At 42.1% G+C, this 19,737-nt stretch overlaps 2 protein-coding genes across 4 annotated transcripts in view; one reads left to right on the top strand and one right to left on the bottom strand.

Annotated features, from left to right (window-relative positions):
• Window positions 1-1,478: 1,478 nt before the first annotated feature.
• On the top strand, window positions 1,479-12,570 carry oaz1b (ornithine decarboxylase antizyme 1b). Its single transcript, NM_001142780.1, is given in 5 exon segments — window positions 1,479-1,647; window positions 5,235-5,374; window positions 11,209-11,381; window positions 11,476-11,561; window positions 12,356-12,570. Coding segments are annotated over 5 exon segments (663 nt in total). The 5' UTR covers window positions 1,479-1,516; the 3' UTR covers window positions 12,490-12,570.
• Window positions 12,571-15,529: 2,959 nt separating this feature from the next.
• LOC110523961 (E3 ubiquitin-protein ligase UHRF1) overlaps window positions 15,530-19,737 on the bottom strand; it is a 49,084-nt gene continuing 44,876 nt past the window's right edge. For all 3 annotated transcript variants that reach the window (XM_036977691.1, XM_036977693.1, XM_036977692.1), the window contains 4 exons: window positions 19,476-19,692; window positions 19,098-19,249; window positions 18,118-18,216; window positions 15,530-17,088 (listed from right to left, as the gene is read on the bottom strand). In XM_036977691.1, the coding sequence (XP_036833586.1) occupies window positions 16,942-17,088; window positions 18,118-18,216; window positions 19,098-19,249; window positions 19,476-19,692 (615 nt within the window). In that variant the 3' untranslated portion in view covers window positions 15,530-16,941. The remainder of the gene's footprint in view (window positions 17,089-18,117; window positions 18,217-19,097; window positions 19,250-19,475; window positions 19,693-19,737) is intronic.

The following is a 19,737-nucleotide window of genomic DNA, read 5'->3' as shown; positions in this document are numbered from 1 at the left end:
ATTTTGATTTGTTAAACACTTTTTTGGTTACTACATGATTCAATTTGTGTTATTTCATAGTTTTGATGAACACAGTGGTCTTCTACTTGAATGAGTAGGTGTGTCCAATGTTTTGACTGGTACTGTATGTATCAAGGTGACATCTAGACGGTTATCAATATTAGTTAGTCAGCCATGCCAAACAGTCTTGAGTGGCAACAAATCTGCCCAATTAGCTGATTTGCATTCCATACACCCACTACTTTCAACACACCCACTCACCATATTGGGCTGCAGCTACCCTTACTTGGAGCAAGCAGCAGACCGCTCAACATCACAACAAGTTGGCTATTATGAACTGAAAGACTTTAGGCATTGCACCCTGTCCATAGGGCTCTGGTCAAAAGTACTGCACTATATAGGAAATAGGGTGCCATTTGGGACAGTACCCAGTTCATGCCATGGTTAATATGATAAGCATAGTCTGGCATTTTGATTTGGGGCTGGCTAAAGACATGAAAGGAAATTAATCAGCCTAAAGCATGAATGTTGCTGCATTTCTCTCCATAGGCTTCACATACCAATATAAGACTAGCGGTAAGTACACATCATAATGGCAGTGGCCAGATTGGATGAGGCAATGGGTATAGGCCAGTTGCTTTGTCAGTCTTTCAACAGAGTTATGTATGAATGTTATGTTTTACTCCAAGGTATAAAAAAAAAAGTCACTGAGGTCAATTTAAGCACTGACTTGTCTTGGGTTACGTTCCAAATGACACCCAGGGAATAGGGTGCCATTTGGAACATATTCTTGCTTTGCTTCTGGTAATAGCATCCAAGATAAATAGCTACTCCTCAAAGCTTATCCACCAAACGTACTGACATTGACACCTTTTAGAGCCAGATAAACAATCCAAGGCTATATCCTCATCCCAAGGAGATTAACCTGCTCAGCGAGAACATAGGTATGCAGTCTCTCCAGTCCACTGTTGGGTTCACAGAGAAAATGTTTTTCGCCAAAATGTCTAGTTTGTTATGGCAAAGTAGTATTTTATACTGCAGGGGAGGCAAAGTGGTATTTTATACTGCTGGGGAGGCTAAAGGAACAATATGCAAACCTATACAAATATGTAGCTACTGTATTACATTAAATTGACAATAATATGAATAAAGCCAGGTTATAATTCACCTATTCACCCACTGTGTTCAAGCCATCAATAATGCTGTACCTTTCAAACAAATGAAATGTAACTGAAAGGCTAATTATAATGTTGCATGGAGACTGCACATTCAACTCGTCTCACCTTGATGACAAACATCAACCCTGCTGTCTGTCTTTGTTAGTTTACTTGCCGTGGTATTTTTCCACTTGCAGGGAAGACGCCCCCATGTAGCTAACTTCACCTCTAACTAGCTACGTATCGCTTGTTTCCCCTACGTAGCTCATAGCTGGAGTTCAGAAGTGATCAAGCGCTATTCCTCAGCCGACCATTGCAGCGAGCAGTCAGAAGCCAGTCGTGTCTCTCTCCGAGGCCGGATGGTAAAATCCAACCTCCAGCGGATCTTAAACAGTCATTGCTTTGCTCGCGAGAAAGAAGGAAAACCACAGTTCTGTACTACAATGGCGGATTTAAGTAGTAACGTTAATATTTGTGACATGATTGGCAAGTAAGTGAAGACGGGAGAAAATAGCGAAGTGAAGTGGGGGATGGTGCTTTTTTTCAGTGACGAGGAAGTAGCCACTAATATAAACTGGGATTTAATTTCTTATGACGTAAAATATTTATATTTGTCCACAACTGGTTAGCTAGATAAGTAATCGATGAAACATATCCTACATTTAATTTGGAGTGAAGAATTAGAACGTTATTGTTTAAGGTTAGTCCTCTCCATTAGCTTATTCTAAGCTAGCTAGCCCGAGGCTAAAACCTAGCTACATTATCAAGGTCCTCTAGGAAGCCTAGCTATATCCATCACCACGTTTTTTTTTTTTTTAAACGGAACACCTCAACCATTTTATTTCCATTTGTTTCAATGGTTGCCAATGACGTCGTTTTGTAGTTTAGCTAGATGAGATGAGTTAACGTTAGCTGTGTAACTAGCTTGCCACCTGAAAGCATAGCATCGTCAGGTAGCTAGCTACCGTTGACTCGCAGGTCAACGAGTTAAAAGGCCCCGAAATGAAACGGTCATTAGAATGGCTTGTTTCATGAGTGAGCAACTTGAAACGGAAGAAACACGCGGAATCCACGTCCATTGTAACCTTTTCTCTAAACACAATTGATTATTAATCAAAAGGCCCAAGTGACGCAACGTCATTCCTCCATTTTTGACGTCACAAACTCTTACGGTTACATTGTAACGTTATACCGTTATACTATTCGTCCCTCAAAATGATGCACCCAAAACATTATTGGAGTCATATTGTCAAAGTATTGTTGAATTAATCAGCCAACCCCTATGAATGAATTAAATAATTGTGCATATCTACGTGGGATTAATTCATTATTACATGTGCTATTTATACGTTTGACTTGTAGCGATCATTGGCAGTTTTTTGACCAAGTTAATTTGTCATCGGGCAGATACGCAGTTTAGATTGGGCACGTTTTTCCTCGTCGTGCACGTTTTCCCCATCGTGGTGCATTCCGAGTATTTTCGGTGAGCCGGTTCCCAAACGGCTCTTTGTTCAAAATGCTTGAAAATTGACCTAGCTAGAACCCTGGAAAGAGTACAGATATCCAACGTATAGCCCAAAAGGTAAGCTATCAGATCGTGAAATGCGCGTTCAAATAAAATGTTCCCTTGCGAGGACCAGATTGACACGCTCTCCCCACTATTTATTGTTTAGGCGGTGAGGGTTCACCCTCTTTTTAGCTAATTATTTTGTAATTTATCTGCAGAAAAACGTCTTTTTTTTTTTTTTTTTTTGATCAAACGGCAGTAGTTGCAGTCAGGGAGCCAAATGAATGGCTCTTTCACCGATACGTTCACCAAAAAAGACCTGTTCAAAAAGAGTCGTTCGTTCGCGAATGACCCATCCTAGTGCCCTCCTGATGCAAGGCAGCCTCCAGATGTCCCCTTCGAAGGGCGTTAGGCAACCTGCCGTGTGCCATTTAATGCTATCCATCACATACATGGTGGATTATGTTTATTCGTGATGTAGTTTTGCCTTGGAATAATACAATTTGTTTAGGTTATAGGGCAAAATATGTCACACTGAAGCCATATCAAATTGTATTGGCCACATACACATATTTAGCTGATATTGCTGGTTTAGCAAAATTATTGTGTTCCCGAGCTCCAACAGTGCAGTAGTTTCTAACAATATATAAATAATAGATTGAGCAATGTCGGAGTGGCACCGACTACAATACAGTAGAATAGAATACAGTATATATAAGATGAGTAAAGCAGTATGTAAACATTATTGAAGTTAACAAGTGATTCCAAGTCTATGTACATAGGGCAGCAGTCTCTTAAGGTGCAGGGTTGCATAACCAGGTGGACGCCGGCAATGATGGCTATTTAATAGAAGCTATTTTTCAGTCTCTTGGTCCCAGCTTTGATGCACCTGTACCGACCTCGCCTTTCGATGAGTATCACAATTATAAAGGGAGGTGGTGAACTCACATAGCCTACATGCAGTAGTGGTGTGTGGGTCAAATCAACCCAGAGAAAACAATTAAAGCCATATTACATCCTATGTGTTGTGATAAAGCATTTCGCTACACCCACAATAACTGCTAAATATGTGTATGTGACCAATACTATTTGTGACCGTGATATATAGGCCTAAGGCCGAGACAATAAGAAGACCCAGTGGTAGAGTAAATGAAACCACACCTTTTGTTTCATCACAAAACCGGAGAGCAACCTCTGTTTGGTACAGTCCACAAAGCATATTGCATGTAACAAACAGTTACGTGACCTACATTTTCGGACTATTAAACAACTATCGATTTAGATAGAGTTACCGCAAGTCGCAAAGAGAACTGGAGCTGCCTCGACTATTCCAGCTCCATTTCAACTTCATCATCGAATCACTTATGCTTAGTACAGTGACAACTAAAAAATGCCTAAAACAATTTGGTCCAATCAACGTAAGCCAGATATGATGTGGATGTCTGTGGTTCTGATTTCTGTGTATTTGTGCAAAAAGAAAAAACATGTTGACTCACCCTACTTGTATGGAAACATCAATGCCATCCTCTGCCTTTTCATGTTGACGAAATGTCTATGACTCAGTTATACAGCACATGCTTTTATTTTTTGTTGTCCTAGGATACCTGGCTAAAATGGTTGCTCGCTAGCTTAACTTCCTTTCAAGGGCATAAATGTGCCAGGCGAGCTAGCATTAGCCTACTACATCGAGCACATATTGAATTTACATTCCCTCAGGCCAGGAGCACAATGTATGAGTTTATGTTTGGAGCAAAATCGCTGTTATAATCATTGGTCAGTACAGAGAATGAAGTAAAAACAAATCACGATCTCCATCCATGGCTAATTTAGGAAAGGGCCAATTTTAACTAGCTAGCTAGACACCAGAGGACAACGATGAAACAATTTTTACAAAAATCTCCTCTCGATGACGATTTGCTGTAGATGTGATTGGAGTGAAGCCAAATCCAAACTGTCTATCCTTGACACTTTATTTTTTTGGTGCGCCAGGACCATTCACAGTTGAGCGCACACAGTTTAGCTCAACACCGATTGTCTATTTTGTACTTCTTCTTTTTTTTTTATCAAGGGAGGCCAAATGCTCACTGGTTTCCATTGCATTCAATGCTACAGGTGGCGGCAATGTCATACTCTTTTTGACCAGACAGCATCAGATAGATGGCTTACAGAGACAGAGGGGCTCTATTTTGCTCACTCTGATGCTTTCTCTGGTGAGATACATTAAGCTTCCTGTGAATTGAAGGAACATTTATGAAACAGAGATACGAAAGAGACAATTGTATGGTTTTTTTTCCTGGTACATTGTTTGGGGGGAAGCCGGGCTTCACTTGGCATCCATGAATACACGCCACTGCCTACATGGACAACAGTTCCAACTATAATGCGCTTTGAGGGTGAATTAAATCACACAATCAGTATTTTGGTTACCAATTTTACTTGCACTTGATACGTTGGCCTGTATTGCACCAAATAATTAAAATACACTGGGGAACACAAGATTTAAGAGTCCTATTGCAATCAAAAGCTTAAAAACAACCATTAAAGATTAATATGTGTGTCTCCCTGTCCAGCCTGTCCCTACACTGTTGTAGTACCCGCGGTCCGGGGCCTCTGTGGTGCTCCTGATGCCCCTCTCCCACCCCTGAAGATCCCAGGTGGGCGAGGGAATGGTCAACGGGATCACACTCCTTCAGCTCGGCCGCTCTACTCTGTGAGTACATACACACATTTAACAACGCTCATGCAAATGCAACCATAATATAATCTTTCATATTATACATACTCCTCTGACACATCAGGACATGACACACACTCATTGCATACTGCAAAAATATATTTAAGATATTACAATTTAAAGCTGCATATGTAACTTTTTGGGCGTCCTTACCAAATGCACATAGAAATGTGACTTATAGATATGTCATTCTCATTGAAAGCAAGTGTAAGAAGCGGTAGATATGTTCTATGTGCTCTATTTCTATGATTCCTGTTAAGTTTCGTTTGTCTTTTACATTCGGTTTTGTACACCAGCTTCAAACAGCTAAAATACAATATTTTTGGTTATTGAAAAGACACTACATGACCAAAAGTATATGTGGACACATGCTCGTCGAACATCTCATTCCAAAATATGGAGTTGGTCTCCCCCTTGCTGCTATAACAGCCTCCATTCTTCTGGGAATGCTTTCAACTAGATGTTTGAACATTGCTGCAGGGACTTGCTTCCATTCAGCTACAAGAAAATTAGTGAGGTCGGGCACTGATTTTGGGCAATTAGGCCTGGCTCGCAGTCGGCGTTCCAATTCATCTCAAAGGTGTTTGATGGGGTTAATTAAGTTGAGGGCTCTGTGCAGGCCAGTCAAGTTCTTCCACACCGATCTCGACAAACAATTTCTGTATGGACCTCACTTTGTGCACTGGGGCATTTTGATGCTGAAACAGGAAAGGGCTGTCCCCAAACTTTTGCCACAAAGTTGGAAGCACAGAATAGTCTAGAATGTCATTGTATGCAGTAGCGTTAAGATTTCCCTTCACTGGAACTAAGGGGCTTAGCCCAAACCTTGAAAAACAGTCCCAGACCATTATTCCTCCTCCATCAAACTTTACAGTTGGCACTATGCATTGGGGCAGGTAGCATCTCCATCTGCCAAACCTAGATTAGTCTATCAGACTGCCAGACGGTGAAGCGTGTTTCATCACTACAGAGAACACGTTTCCACTGCTCCAGAGTCCAATGGCGGCAAGGTTTACATCACTCCAGCCGGCGTTTGGCATTGCGCATTGTGATCTTAGGCTTGTGTGCAGCTGCTCGTCCATGGAAACCCATTTCATGAAGCTCCTGACAAACAGTTATTGTGCTGACGTTGCTTCCAGAGGCAGTTTGGAACTCTGTAGTGAGTGTTGCAACCGAAGACAGTAAGCTTGTGTGGCCTACCACTTCGCGGCTGAGCCGTTGTTGCTCCTATACGTTTCCACTTCACAATCACAGCACTTACAGTTGACCGGGGCTGCTCTAGCAGGGCAGAAATTTGACAAACTGACTTGTTGGAAAGGTGGCATCTTATGACCGTGACACTTTTTAAAAGTCACTGAGCTCTTTGATAAGGCCATTTTACTGCTAATGTTTCTTATGGAGATTGCATGGCTGTGTGCTCGATTTATATACACCTGTCAGTAATGGGTGTGGCTGAAATAGCCGAATCCACCAATTTGAAGGGGTGTCCACATACTTTTGTATATATACTGTATTTCACAGCGGTTAAGATGTTACAATGGTTCTCTACATAGCTTGTTTGGTCACACAAACTGAAATTAGGAAAACTATTAGAATTTTAGTGGTTTCTGCGTATTTCACCTTTAACCAGTCGAGCTGACAGGCGTCTTGCAAGGTTTTAACTATGGCTTTAGTCATCAATCTAGCAAGAGGGCAGTATCTTATTCATGAAGTGTGTTTCCCCCCCTAGAAAACTAGACCTTTGGCTTTCACCTTGAATTGCTTATTTATGTCTGAGAAAAAAACAACACTTTTCAACAATAAAGTACACATATGATCTAGTTCACGAAAGTATAATAAAACATATACAAATATATGATAAAACAACATTTTTAATAATAAACTTCATAATGTGTCCTTATATACAGCACCAGTCAAAGGTTTCGACACACCTACTCATTCCAGAGCTTTTCTATATTTTCTACATTGTAGAATAATAGCGAAGACATCAAAACTATGAAACTAACCAAAAAAGTGTTAAACAAATCAAAATGTATTTTATGTTTCTTCAAAGTAGCCACACTTTTCTTTGATGACAGCTTTGTACACTCTTGGCATTCTCTCAACCAGCTTCACCTGCAATGCTTTTCCAACAGTCTTGAAGGAGGTCCCACATATGCTGAACACTTGTCTTGTTAGCTGCTTTTCCTTCACTCTATGGTTCAACTCATCCCAAACCATCTCAATTGGGTTGAGGTCGGGTGATGGTGGAGGCCAGGTCATCTGACGCAGCACTCCATCACTCTCCTTCTTGGTCAAATAGCCCTTACACAGCCTGGAGGTGTGTTGGGTGTGTTTGTTGAAATCAAATGATAGCCCCACTAAGTGCAAACCAGGTGGGATGGCGTATCGCTGCAGAATGCTGTGATAGCCATGCTGGTTTTTATTTAATTTTTTATTTCACCTTTATTTAACCAGGTAGGCTAGTTGAGAACAAGTTCTCATTTGCAACTGCGACCTGGCCAAGATAAAGCATAGCAGTATGAGCAGACAACACAGAGTTACACATGGAGTAAACAATTAACAAGTCAATAACACAGTAGAAAACAAAGGGGGAGTCTATATACAATGTGTGCAAAAGGCATGAGGAGGTAGGCGAATAATTACAATTTTGCAGATTAACACTGGAGTGATAAATGATCAGATGGTCATGTACAGGTTGGTGTGCAAAAGAGCAGAAAAGTAAATAAATAAAAACAGTATGGGGATGAGGTAGGTGAAAATGGGTGGGCTATTTACCAATAGACTATGTACAGCTGCAGCGATCGGTTTAGCTGCTCAGATAGCTGATGTTTGAAGTTGGTGAGGGAGATAAAAGTCTCCAACTTCAGCGATTTTTGCAATTCGTTCCAGTCACAGGCAGCAGAGTACTGGAACGAAAGGCGGCCAAATGAGGTGTTGGCTTTAGGGATGAACAGTGAGATACACCTGCTGGAGCGCGTGCTACGGATGGGTGTTGCCATCGTGACCAGTGAGCTGAGATAAGGCGGAGCTTTACCTAGCATGGACTTGTAGATGACCTGGAGCCAGTGGGTCTGGCGACGAATATGTAGCGAGGGCCAGCCGACTAGAGCATACAAGTCGCAGTGGTGGGTGGTATAAGGTGCTTTAGTGACAAAAGTTAAGTGTGCCTTGAATTTGAAATAAATCACATACCTTGGCACCAGCAAAGCACTATCACACCTCCTCCTTGCTTCCCGGTGGGAACCACACATGCGGAGATAATCCGTTCACCTACTCTGCGTCTCACAAAGACACGGCGGTTGGAACCAAAAAATTTGGATTCATCAGACCAAAGGATGAGACCTCATCAGACCTGGTGTTATTTCCATTGTTCGTGTTTCTTGGCCCAAGCAAGTCTCTTCTTATTGGTGCGCTTTAGAAGTGGTTTCTTTGCAGCAATTCGACAACGAAGGCCTGATTCACGCAGTGTCCTCTGAACAGTTGATGTTGAGATGTCTTGGGCTGCAATTCCTGATGCCGGTAACTCCAATGAATCGCGACGGCACTTGAAAAATTCTTGAAACTTTCCAGATTGACTGACCTTCATGTCTTAAAGCAATGATGGACTGACGTTTCTCTTTGCTTATTTGAGCTGTTCTTGCCATAATATGGACTTGGTCTTTTACCAAATAAGGCTATCTTCTGTATACCACCCCTACCTTGTCACAACACAGCTAAATTAGTAGGTGTGTCCCAACCTTTGACTGGTACTGTAGTTATAATTTGTTTTAGGAACATCTACACACTATTTCACCTTTTATTACTTTAGATTTGTGAATGTCAAAATCAACATTTGGGCCATTTAAACAGCATGCATCCCTCCTATAGACAAGGGGATAAGGACTATGTAAAGGGGTACATTTTTGACGTTCTGAGCGTATGCAATATGTCTGCCTCCGATGTAAAACAAATGTTTGACTTCCACGCAATTACTTATTTTAGGTCTAGAAGTGCGTTGGTTGCATTTTTTTTAATCATAGAGCTATGAAACATATGTCATTTAGATCACCATTGCTTGAGACATTCAGCAATTGCTTTGCCATGTCTGAGCCGTTACGCAGTCGAGCACGCACATGTGAGCGCCATTACGCGCGTGTTGATTTTTGTCCATCTGCACCAGACTCGATCAGGGCTCGCAGGTTGAAATATCGAAGCGCACTCTGACCCAACTAATATTAATTTGGGCACAGGTCGAAACACATGAAACATTCATGGACATTTAGCTAGCTATCTTGATGTTGCTGGCTAATTTGTCCTGGGATATAAATAATATAAACAAAACATTTTATATAGCGAGTGTGCCCTCTCTGGTAATGGCATGTGCGCTTTAGCCAACAGCCTTGCAGATACAGTGCGGGTATAGCCTACATAATTAAATTATTATGGACAAAAGAGCGAGATCAGTTTTATTTGTCAAACAAGCATCAATGATCATGTCAACTGAATAAGACCCATCAATATTTATTGGAAAGGAGCATCAAGCTCATCGCCTCCACTTTCACCAACCTGTGACGGTCGTAACTTGTTTCATCTGTACCCTAATAAACTGCATGCTTTCCCAACGAGTCGTAGTGGGAGGACCACACATGTCATCATGTGACTCGAAGTTTACTTCGATATGGTGGTTATTGTAAAAAGTATTTACGCAGTGTTTCCACCAACATTTCTCAGACACAAGAAGATCCCACCTTGTCTATAGCATATTTTGTTTAGTCAACATTTGGAAAGTTGGCTGAAAAATGTTCTGTTTCCATCATGATAAACTTAAGCAAATTCAATACATTTAGTTGCTTCCCTATTAAGGTCAATATTCGGTAGGATACGCTGACTAGCGAGGTGAGAGTTGGTCACTTTCGTCACTGCCTGGCAAGCCTCAATGTCCTAGGAAAGGTAAGCTCGGAAATCCTTTGGTTTAATTGTCCCGATGTGATACCATGGATATATATAATCACGTTGCATGATTTATGAATGGCAAAGGGGTATAGGAGGTCGACTTTATTCAGGCAGTTTGACACCTTTTATAAACTAGTCAACACTTGCTGTTCAGTTGTCAATTATAGCATACTATGCGCCACGACTCTGTGTGGCTGGCTATGTGAAACACAAAATAAAAAACATTTCCTAGAAAATAATAGTTAGGCTAAATCGTGGATTTCAACTCATTGTTACCACATTACATGGGACGTGCAAATTCACAAGCATCATGCTCTCTCCCTCCTCCATGTAAATCAATTTGGCTGAAACCAACCACAGCGCCTGCACATTGTACTGGGAGGCGATCAGGCGGCAGAAGTGAGTTTCCCAGTCATCGCTTGCTTTGTGACTGACAGGCGCTATCGATAGGTTGCTGAACGATACACATCTTCTACTCTAGCGGGAGAGGGGTCGACAAGCTAGCCAATTGAAACTTTTAAATGAAAAGTACCCTAATTTAGTATGAAGTGGAAAAGGTAGCCAGCTGAAAATCAGTCTGGTACCGGCTGATTAGCTGAGGACCGGCACGAATGGAAAATGCTGTTACTCATTTATAATTATTTGGTTGGCCGAAACCTCTACCGAGCCCTTTTAGAAGCTGTTAGCCGGATTTGCATATAAAGTGAAGTACTGCTTGAAATTAAAATAGATATCACTTTTCAATTGCAAAAATGTTGTTGGTGTGCCCTAGTGAACACAATCCTGAAGTCACCCAGGGAGTTGGTTCATTAATGATCCCTTCTTCAAGTGAATTGATTGATTAACGCTCCCTCCTTCCCATTTTGGTTCTCTAGGACCGGAAGTTGACTGTGACAGAGGAGCCGGCGGGGAACGGTCGCCCCGGGATACTCCGCTTCCAGAGCCGCCCCACTGTTTCCAAGGTGATCCACTGGGGCGCTGTGCTGAGCGGGAACGCTCTGTATGTGGAGATACCGATGGACCCGCTCCCCGAGGGCAGCAAGGAGAGGTGTGTGCCTGTGCTCTGTATGTGAAAGTGTGTGTGTATAATCTCATGTTGTCTAATTAGCCCTGCCTACCTCTCTCTCTCTCTCTCTCTACAGTTTTGCGTCTCTTTTAGAGTATGCGGAAGAACATCTTGAAGTTGTCAGCGTGTTCGTCTGCTTTTACAAGAATAGAGATGATCGCGGTATGATAAGCGTGTCCACCAAACCTATGATCTCAATAGATAAGCATCCACACAGTGAGCTCAAAGTATTGGGACAGTAACATGTTTTTTTATTTCATTTATTTTACCCCTTTTTCTCCCCAATTTCGTGGTATCCACTTGATTCAGAGGGGTTGGGTTAAATGCGGAAGACACATTTCAGTTGAATTCCGTTGTACAACTGACTAGGTATCTCACCCCCCCCCCCTTTAGGAGACCAAACGTTTTGGGGCAAATTCACTTGTATGTGTATTAAAGTAGTCAACGTTTAGTATTTGGTCCCATATTCCTTGCACGCAGTGATTACATCAAGCTTGTGACCTGACAAACTTGGAGGCATTTGCTGTTTGTTTTGGTTGTGTTTCAGATTATTTTGTGCCCAAAGAAATGAATGATAAATAAACTAGTGTGCCATTTTGGAGTCACTTTTATTGTAAATAAGAATAGAATGTTTCTAAACACTTCTGCATTAATGTGGATGCTACCATGATCACGGATATGCCTGAATGAATTGTGAAAAAATTGCAGACATAAACATCCTACCTCCCAAAATGCCAACCTCCCCTGTTATTGAAATAATGAGAGGTCAAGTATGTCTTGGGGGTATGATATTTGTGCATCTAACTTTCTCACTCATCATTATTCACGATAAAATCAGGAATATCCCAAATAACAAAATGTGTCACTGTCCCAATACTTTTAGAGTTCACTGTTTATGATGGAAGGTCGTCCTTGATGGTATTTCTTCTAATATGTGTCTTTGTGTGTCCCCACAGCTAAACTTGTGCGCACATTCAGCTTTCTGGGCTTCGAGATAGTGAAACCGGGCCATGCCCTTGTCCCACTCCGACCTGACGTTTTCTTCATGGCCTACAACTTCGACAAGGACTCCTCCTCCGATGAGGATTAGCTCTGACCCCTGTGGGGTGTTCCAGGAAACAGAATCATCAATTTAGCCAGCTAACTTTGATAAACAGCCAGATATAGGCACATCTTTTAGATTTTTCTGGTTTATTCAGAAAGCTAAACCCGAGCACGGGTTTATTGGTTAAGTCAGTCATACCATTTCAATTCTATATTCTAGGAAAGATGAAGTCATTTCCAAATGTTTAGTTAAGACATTTAGCTGATTAAGTAACACATTGATCCTGCTTATTGGAACAGCCCCCTGCCTAGCATGGATCCCAACTTGAATTATGCTGTTTCCACTATTGTTTCACAAACTGTTTCAATGAAGAGATGGTTCAGCCAGACTGAAGTCTGATGGCCATGCTGTGATGACCACAATTGTGAAGTGAAACAATTGTGTGAAACGGAGCAATTCAGTTTGGGATCCAGGCTTACCCCTTACCCACTGCTCCACCAAACCCCACTCTCCTATGTGACCCAAGTGCTTACAGCCTTCCATGCTTTTGTTCAAAGGAAGTGGATGATTAGTTTCGATATTGTATCCCCCAGTTTCACAGCTTGGCTGACATTTCTCTCTCCTCTCTCTTTCACCCCTTTAAGTTCTTTATTTAGCTTTCATTGGTATTTTGTTCATTACTTAAGAGGGAACCATGTTTTTACGGACTTTGAGCATATTGCAATTCTCATAACTATTATCATCAACCGATTGTCTTGTTTTATTCTTGTGTTGATAGGCGGAAGGAGGTTTTTTTTTTTCCTTGAATGTAAAAAAAAAAAAACACAGCATCAGGTTTACGCTTGGGTACTCCAGCTTTTAATTTGATTGGCTAAGATATATGCTTTTATTTCATTAGCTATATTCGATAAGCTTTTTATTTCATTGGCTAAGCTATAAAAACATTTCCGCCCCACCTTTGTGACAAACCTTTTGATAATAAAGCACTCAAGTCCTCTGACAAATGTTGTAATGTGTGTAAACATTGCTGTTAAGCAACAACAACAAAAAGCTCCAATATTGGTATTTCATTGCTGGATAATAGCCCTTTAAACTTTAGCACATGTGAATGCTGTTATGTGTAACTGGTTTGAGTGCTTCAATTTGAGAAGTAAATATCATGTAAAATGATGGATTGATTGGTTCAAAGCAACCCCAAAAAACGTCAAGTCCTTTTTGCTTTTCTTTCATGTATATCTGAAAATGATTGTACCATTGTTTGGATAAAATTGCTGTGATGTTTCGATTTTTTATTTTTTGGACTAGCATTCCGTTTAACTTTTTGATTCTTCGTGGAGTTTAAGTTTGATGTTCACCTTGCATAGTGGTACCTATTGTGCTCCTGTGATAATAAAAGTAAGAAAAATAGCATTGCCTCCTTGTCTCCAATACATCATCTTATGGATTTTTTTTTTCCTTCTCCCTATTCTGCAAAGTCTTGTTCTTTGTTAATGCACTTTACATTTAGATGTGACACATTTGCATGATTATGGGGCAGTGGTTCTTATTCCAGAAGTTGACAAGTTGAATGCTAGTTACTCTTCAGTATTTCTTTGCAATAACACATTTGGACAGTTCAAACATCTCTGATCTTATGCCACAAATTGGTGTTGACAAATCCAAGCTTGTGCCAATACTTGGGCAAAAGATCAGAATTGGGCTCCCTGTGTAACGCAGCTGTAGTTGTTCAAATGGTTTCCATGGCTTAAATAAATTAGTCTTTGCTGTATCAATTGCTTTGGAGGAAGAGGGTCAAGGTCCACTCCCTTCGGGCCTTCCGATGCATTTTGAGGATGTGTAGAATCAAGAGATTGAGAAAAGGCCCTTGTCTGCACACTAGGGCTACATCCCCCCCCCCCCCCCCCATGGATTTTAAAGTAATGAACTGGTGTGAAGAATGTGGTTGAAATGCCAGCTAGTCCAATGCTTTTAAATGCATACTAGTGCACACTTCAGGAGAAGGGTAGAGAATCAGAATTACAGCCCTAGTAATGTTTGTGCAGTAAGCGAAATAGTGTACTATTGGAGACTTGAAAAGTGTAATATGTTACTCCACTAGGGGGCAGCTCATCACAAGGTCAATAACAATGTTCCTCGTTATCACCTGCACCATTTTGAATGTATGGCGTTTTACCTGCACAATCAAGGTGAGAAATCCTCAGTCAAGATTTAGTTTCACCTGCAGAATCCAAGGGTGAAATAATCCTCTCTCCCTAGTCCCTTTACAAAGACAAACTTAGTCAGACAGTGACTACCTTCTCAATGGGTTCATCTCTGATCATTAAAATGTAAACGTTGCAGAGCCACGACATCTCATGTTCTTTGTATGTATGCCATATCACCTGCAGAATCCAGAGGTGAAATCCTCTACTCAAGAAAACCTGTCTCTATTCTACCCTAATTCATTCTGTGATCACCTTCTCCATGGGTTTATCTGTATGGGTTTTAAAAGTGGAATCATTACGTTGCAGTCAGTGGCACAGAAAGTCTAACGTTCCATCCTGTATACTCAGCTCAGCGTTCGGGACCATTTACACTTCACCGTAGAAACATTTTCATATAGTAACCAGGCCATAGCACAGCGCCTGGCTGTGGCTCTACTACACTGATCAGCTGAGTTGTCGAGTAGGTAATAGGTACCTACCTATACATGGGGCCTCTACGCATTAACATTCTCAATCTCAGACTAACCTATATATAGATAAGTTGCCTTTACACAGGCAGTCCAATTCTGATATTTTGCCCAATTATTGGCAAAGGATCTGATCGGATTGGTCAAAAGACCAATTAGTGGCAGAAGATCAGAATTAGGCCGCCTGTGTAAACGCAGGCCAGTTTCTCCAGTTCTTCACAGATGCTATAGCACTATGTAACAGCAATATAGCAGAAACTAGGTGGAATCTGAATATGAGGTAGAGTGATGGGAGCAGAGGGGAAGATATATCCTCTTGGCATGAATGGCAGCCAGAACCCAATGTTTCCGCTGAGGCCTGCAGAAGCCCAGTTTGGGCTGGAAGACAACTGAACAGAAAGTCGTTTTTTCTGGAATCAAAATATTTAATAGGTGCATATCAAGTATTATTATACCATGTATAAAATTTCAGATCACAATATGAAGCAATGAAACTCTTCAATCAGGCTGACAGCAGCAGGTAAAGGTTGCCACATAAAATAATAACTAATGACTAAAATAGAATAGGCAACTAAAATGATAGAAAAATGCCATATGTTGTAGTAGCATGATAGGAAATTATAAACATTACTTTTTTTATTTTCAACATCTTTTTTTCTTCAATAAGTGCAAAAAAAAAAACAGAACACAACACTAAAGCTGAAGCGAAGCGTCCACTTGACTACTAGACAGTTACTGTAGTCCACGGCAGTGGTAGGTAGAGTACACGACTGGGGGCAGGTAAGATTGCAAATGTTCCCAAAATTCTTACAACTTTTCCAAAAATCCCAGTTGAAGGATTCCTGGATTTCCTGCTTTCTCCCTCCTGATTCCACAAATCTTTCAACTGGGATTTCTGGAAAACCTGGAATGTTGGGCAGTTACCGGAATCTTGCAACCCTAGGGACGGTGGGGACGAAGCAAAGCCCACTGAGGAGAAGGAAACTATTAGCTTGCGAGTCGATACAGAAGAGAGAAAAATTATTTTTCTGTTCTGTATATTTGCGCCTTGAGCAGTAGGAAGGAATGCACATCACAGTTTGCTGCTTTAGAGACCATAGCCTAATTTAAAACATTTTGCATTTGCATGTCTTTAAAAAATCCTGAATTCTTTGAACGAAAAGGACATCACCACGAGAACAAACAAAAAAGGAACAGAGATCAGAGAGAAGAAGAAAGGGAGGAACAGGCTGAAATTCAAATTGACCAGTAACACAAAAAAAAACTAACATTGTACACTACATTTCCCATCATCCCGCTTCCCTAGGTTGTGACCCCAAACCCCTGACCCCTATAGGTGCTGACTTCAGGCACCTTCCCCCTGGAGGCTACGTAGCGTTACAGCCATATATTCTCTACATGGCTATGGTTAGCATTAGCATCCTCGCTGGCTGTTCCTCACATGGACAGGTGATGAACTCCTAAGTATTTGCGGACTGGGGACGTGGAAGGCTTGGGAAGAAGGGAACCCTTTGGGGGGTTAAGGAGTGGTGGTACCCAGGAAGGGAATCCATGGCAGGGTTAGGTGGTGCTCAGGAGAGGTCTTCTGAGGCATGGATGATTTCAGGCTGGTGAAGTTAAATGGGGACAGTCCAAGTTCAACAGGTGGCATGTATGTGTGTACCAATGTATGTCTTACGTAGGTTTTGTATGTGTGCATCATCGGTATGTTATTTGCGTAACTACTTGTGTAAGTGCAAATGTGTGTATCTATGTGTCTGTGTGTGTGTGTGTGTGTGTGTGTGTGTATATGTGTGTGTCGCCATGTACATGTAGTGTGTGTGGCCTCATCGGCCCTTGCTGTAGCCAGGAAAGAACTGGTCCAACAGCAGCTGTAGAGTCTTGTTGAGGACCATGATGTAATCTTTCCCCAGGTCGTGGCGACATGCAGGGCAGGTGTACACTTCCGCTCGGAAAGACCGCAACAAACAGGTCTGGGGCGGAGGGAGGGAGAGAGTGAGAGACAGAGTGAGAATGCCACAGATCACAGAAACAGCATAGGTATCTAAAAGCTCAGACACAGTGGTAGGATTGTCAAATGTTCGCCTGCCGACAGTATTTAGCACCTCTGAACAGTGTCGGCAGTCAATCTCTTTTGTTTTCACACAGCAAACACCTTGGAAGTCGTCAGCCACTCATCCTTGTTATTAAAATACTCCAAACCAGAAGGTGACAGTAGCTATGTTTGGCAATGCATATCTGTGCGTATTGCTTTTGGTTTAGATTCAAAGCCATCTTGCTAAGTTGTAGAAGACCCTTGTTGATAATAGCCATATGGCCACAGCTAGATAACTACCTAGCAAGATGACAAATAAACAATTGAATTCACTTTCCATAATCCTAAACGGCCAGTGCCAGCCCATAGCCAAATGTTTAGCTAGCGTTAGCATATTCGCTAGCTAGCACAACATAGCTAGTTAGCAAGCTAAGGAAGTATTTGGTGTTGTGTGCATTGCGTCTGTGCACGTAGCTAGCTACCATCCCATAGCCTACAGTGCATATGAAGTGTAACTGTTTCATCCAGGAATGTACGGTGAGAATGACATTTTAATTATTTAATTTGTCTCCTCCACATGGGGGTTCGTGCTCTCTGACTGGCTCAAAGTCAAATTGTTGGTCACTGACGAGCATTGCGGTCTGTTCGTCACGCAGCAGGTACCGCTTTCAGTCTAGCAAGAAAAGGAACGGCTTCCCACTGTGATAAGTACCTATAGGCAGTGACATGCTTGGTGTGTTTCATACTTAATAAGGTTATGATGTCTTGTGGTGTTCCTCAAAGATCCCTTCTTAGACCTTTGTTGTTTCAATGCATCTAATATCTTGTTTCCTTTTTTGTCATGTCCCCATACTTTTTCAACTTTTGTTTATCATTTCCATTACTACACCACAATTAGTCATCAATTATAGTCCCGCAAACAAATCATTACAACGGATGCAAGTGCACACACACACACGTTACACACCTTGCAGACGTTGTGAGCGCAGACAGTGGTGACCGGTTGGTAGGCCAGCTCTTGGCAGCAGACACACATGAAGGTCTGTTCCACCTTCCTCAGGAAGTTCTACAGAGAAAGACAGGAACACAGGAATTAATGGCTCAGCTGTCACAATAGTAACAGCAGCATCGCACATCTTAGTTAGCCATGGATCATCTGCTTCATTTCATTTAAAAGAAGTGCATACAAGTCCTTGTAGGTAGGTTGTGTAGCTAGCTGAGACACTTGTGTTGGTTCAGCTATTGTTTAGAAGTAGTATGTCAGGAGACTACATTGTGAGGCAGTATTGTGTAGAAGGAAATCAGTCAATTAAAATACATTCATTAAGCCCTAATCTATGGATTTCACATGACTGGGCAGGGGCCCACCCACTGGGGAGCCAGGTTCACCCACTGGGGAGCCAGGTTCACCCACTGGGGAGCCAGGTTCACCCACTGGGGAGCCAAGTTCACCCACTGGGGAGCCAAGTTCACCCACTGGGGAGCCAGGTTCACCCACTGGGGAGCCAAGCCCAGCCAATCAGAATTTGTTTTTTCCCCACAAAAGTTTTTTTTTTACAGACATAAATTATCCTCAGAACCCCCCTTCCCCCTCCCCAGATGACCCCGCAGGTGAATAAGCTGGATGTGGAGGTCCTGGGCTGGTGTGGTTGCACGTGGTCTGCGGTTCTTGATATGCCACACCTTTCAGGTGGATGGATTATCTTGGCAAAGGAGAAATACTCACTAACAGGGATATACACAAATTTGTGCAGAAAATTTGAGAGAAATACGCTTTTTGTGCATACAGAACATTTCTGGGATTTTTATTTCAGTTCATAAAAAAATGGGACCAACACTTTACATGTGCATTTATATTTTTGTTCAGTATAGTTGTAGTTAGTCTAGTGGTCAGTGAGGTGAGGTAGTTCGTGAGGTGACTGAGGTAGGGTGGTGGTGTATACATACCGGCCCCTCCTTGAGGTGTCCCATGGCCTCGTCCCAGTTCTTCTTGTTGGGTTGGTCTTCCTTGATGAGGCTCTGCTGCTGCTCTGTCAGCTGGAACGCCTCCTCCATCTTCAGACGCTTGGCTCGGGGCTCCGCCGACTCCTTACACACCTCTGACAAAGCACACCAACACACGTTGTTTATGGATGCATGTACACATATCGATTCTATTCAAAGATGGGGTAACATTTTATTTGACACCTTCAAAACAACCCCTGAAATGCCTCGTCATAACAATTGCACATAGCAGTGCACAAGATGTACTGTACACACAAAGCTAAAAAAAAAAACATCGCTTCTGTCTCTGGCTTATATTCCTAGCTGTGTTTCAACAGGTACCTGTCTCCTTGTCCTTGGGTGTCTTCTGACTGCCATTGCTCTGTGGCTGTTCTGTACCCTCCATGGGCTTCTTCTCATCCTCCTTCACCTTCTTCTCCAGGGGGTGTAGCCGTGGCCGTCCCCGTCCAGGTTGCTTCTTGCTCCTAGTGCACCCTGGTCGAGCGTTAGCCTCCTTCTTGGTCTTGTTGGCCATGGCCTCCACGTAGCCTGGAGGATACTGTGGAGGCAAAGAGACACAGGGTCGTACGAAAACACAGCGGAT

The sequence above is a fragment of the Oncorhynchus mykiss genome, chromosome 5, assembly GCF_013265735.2.
Source record: "Oncorhynchus mykiss isolate Arlee chromosome 5, USDA_OmykA_1.1, whole genome shotgun sequence".
Classification (NCBI taxonomy): Eukaryota; Metazoa; Chordata; class Actinopteri; order Salmoniformes; family Salmonidae; genus Oncorhynchus; species Oncorhynchus mykiss.
This window is presented reverse-complemented; position numbering and strand designations above follow the sequence as displayed.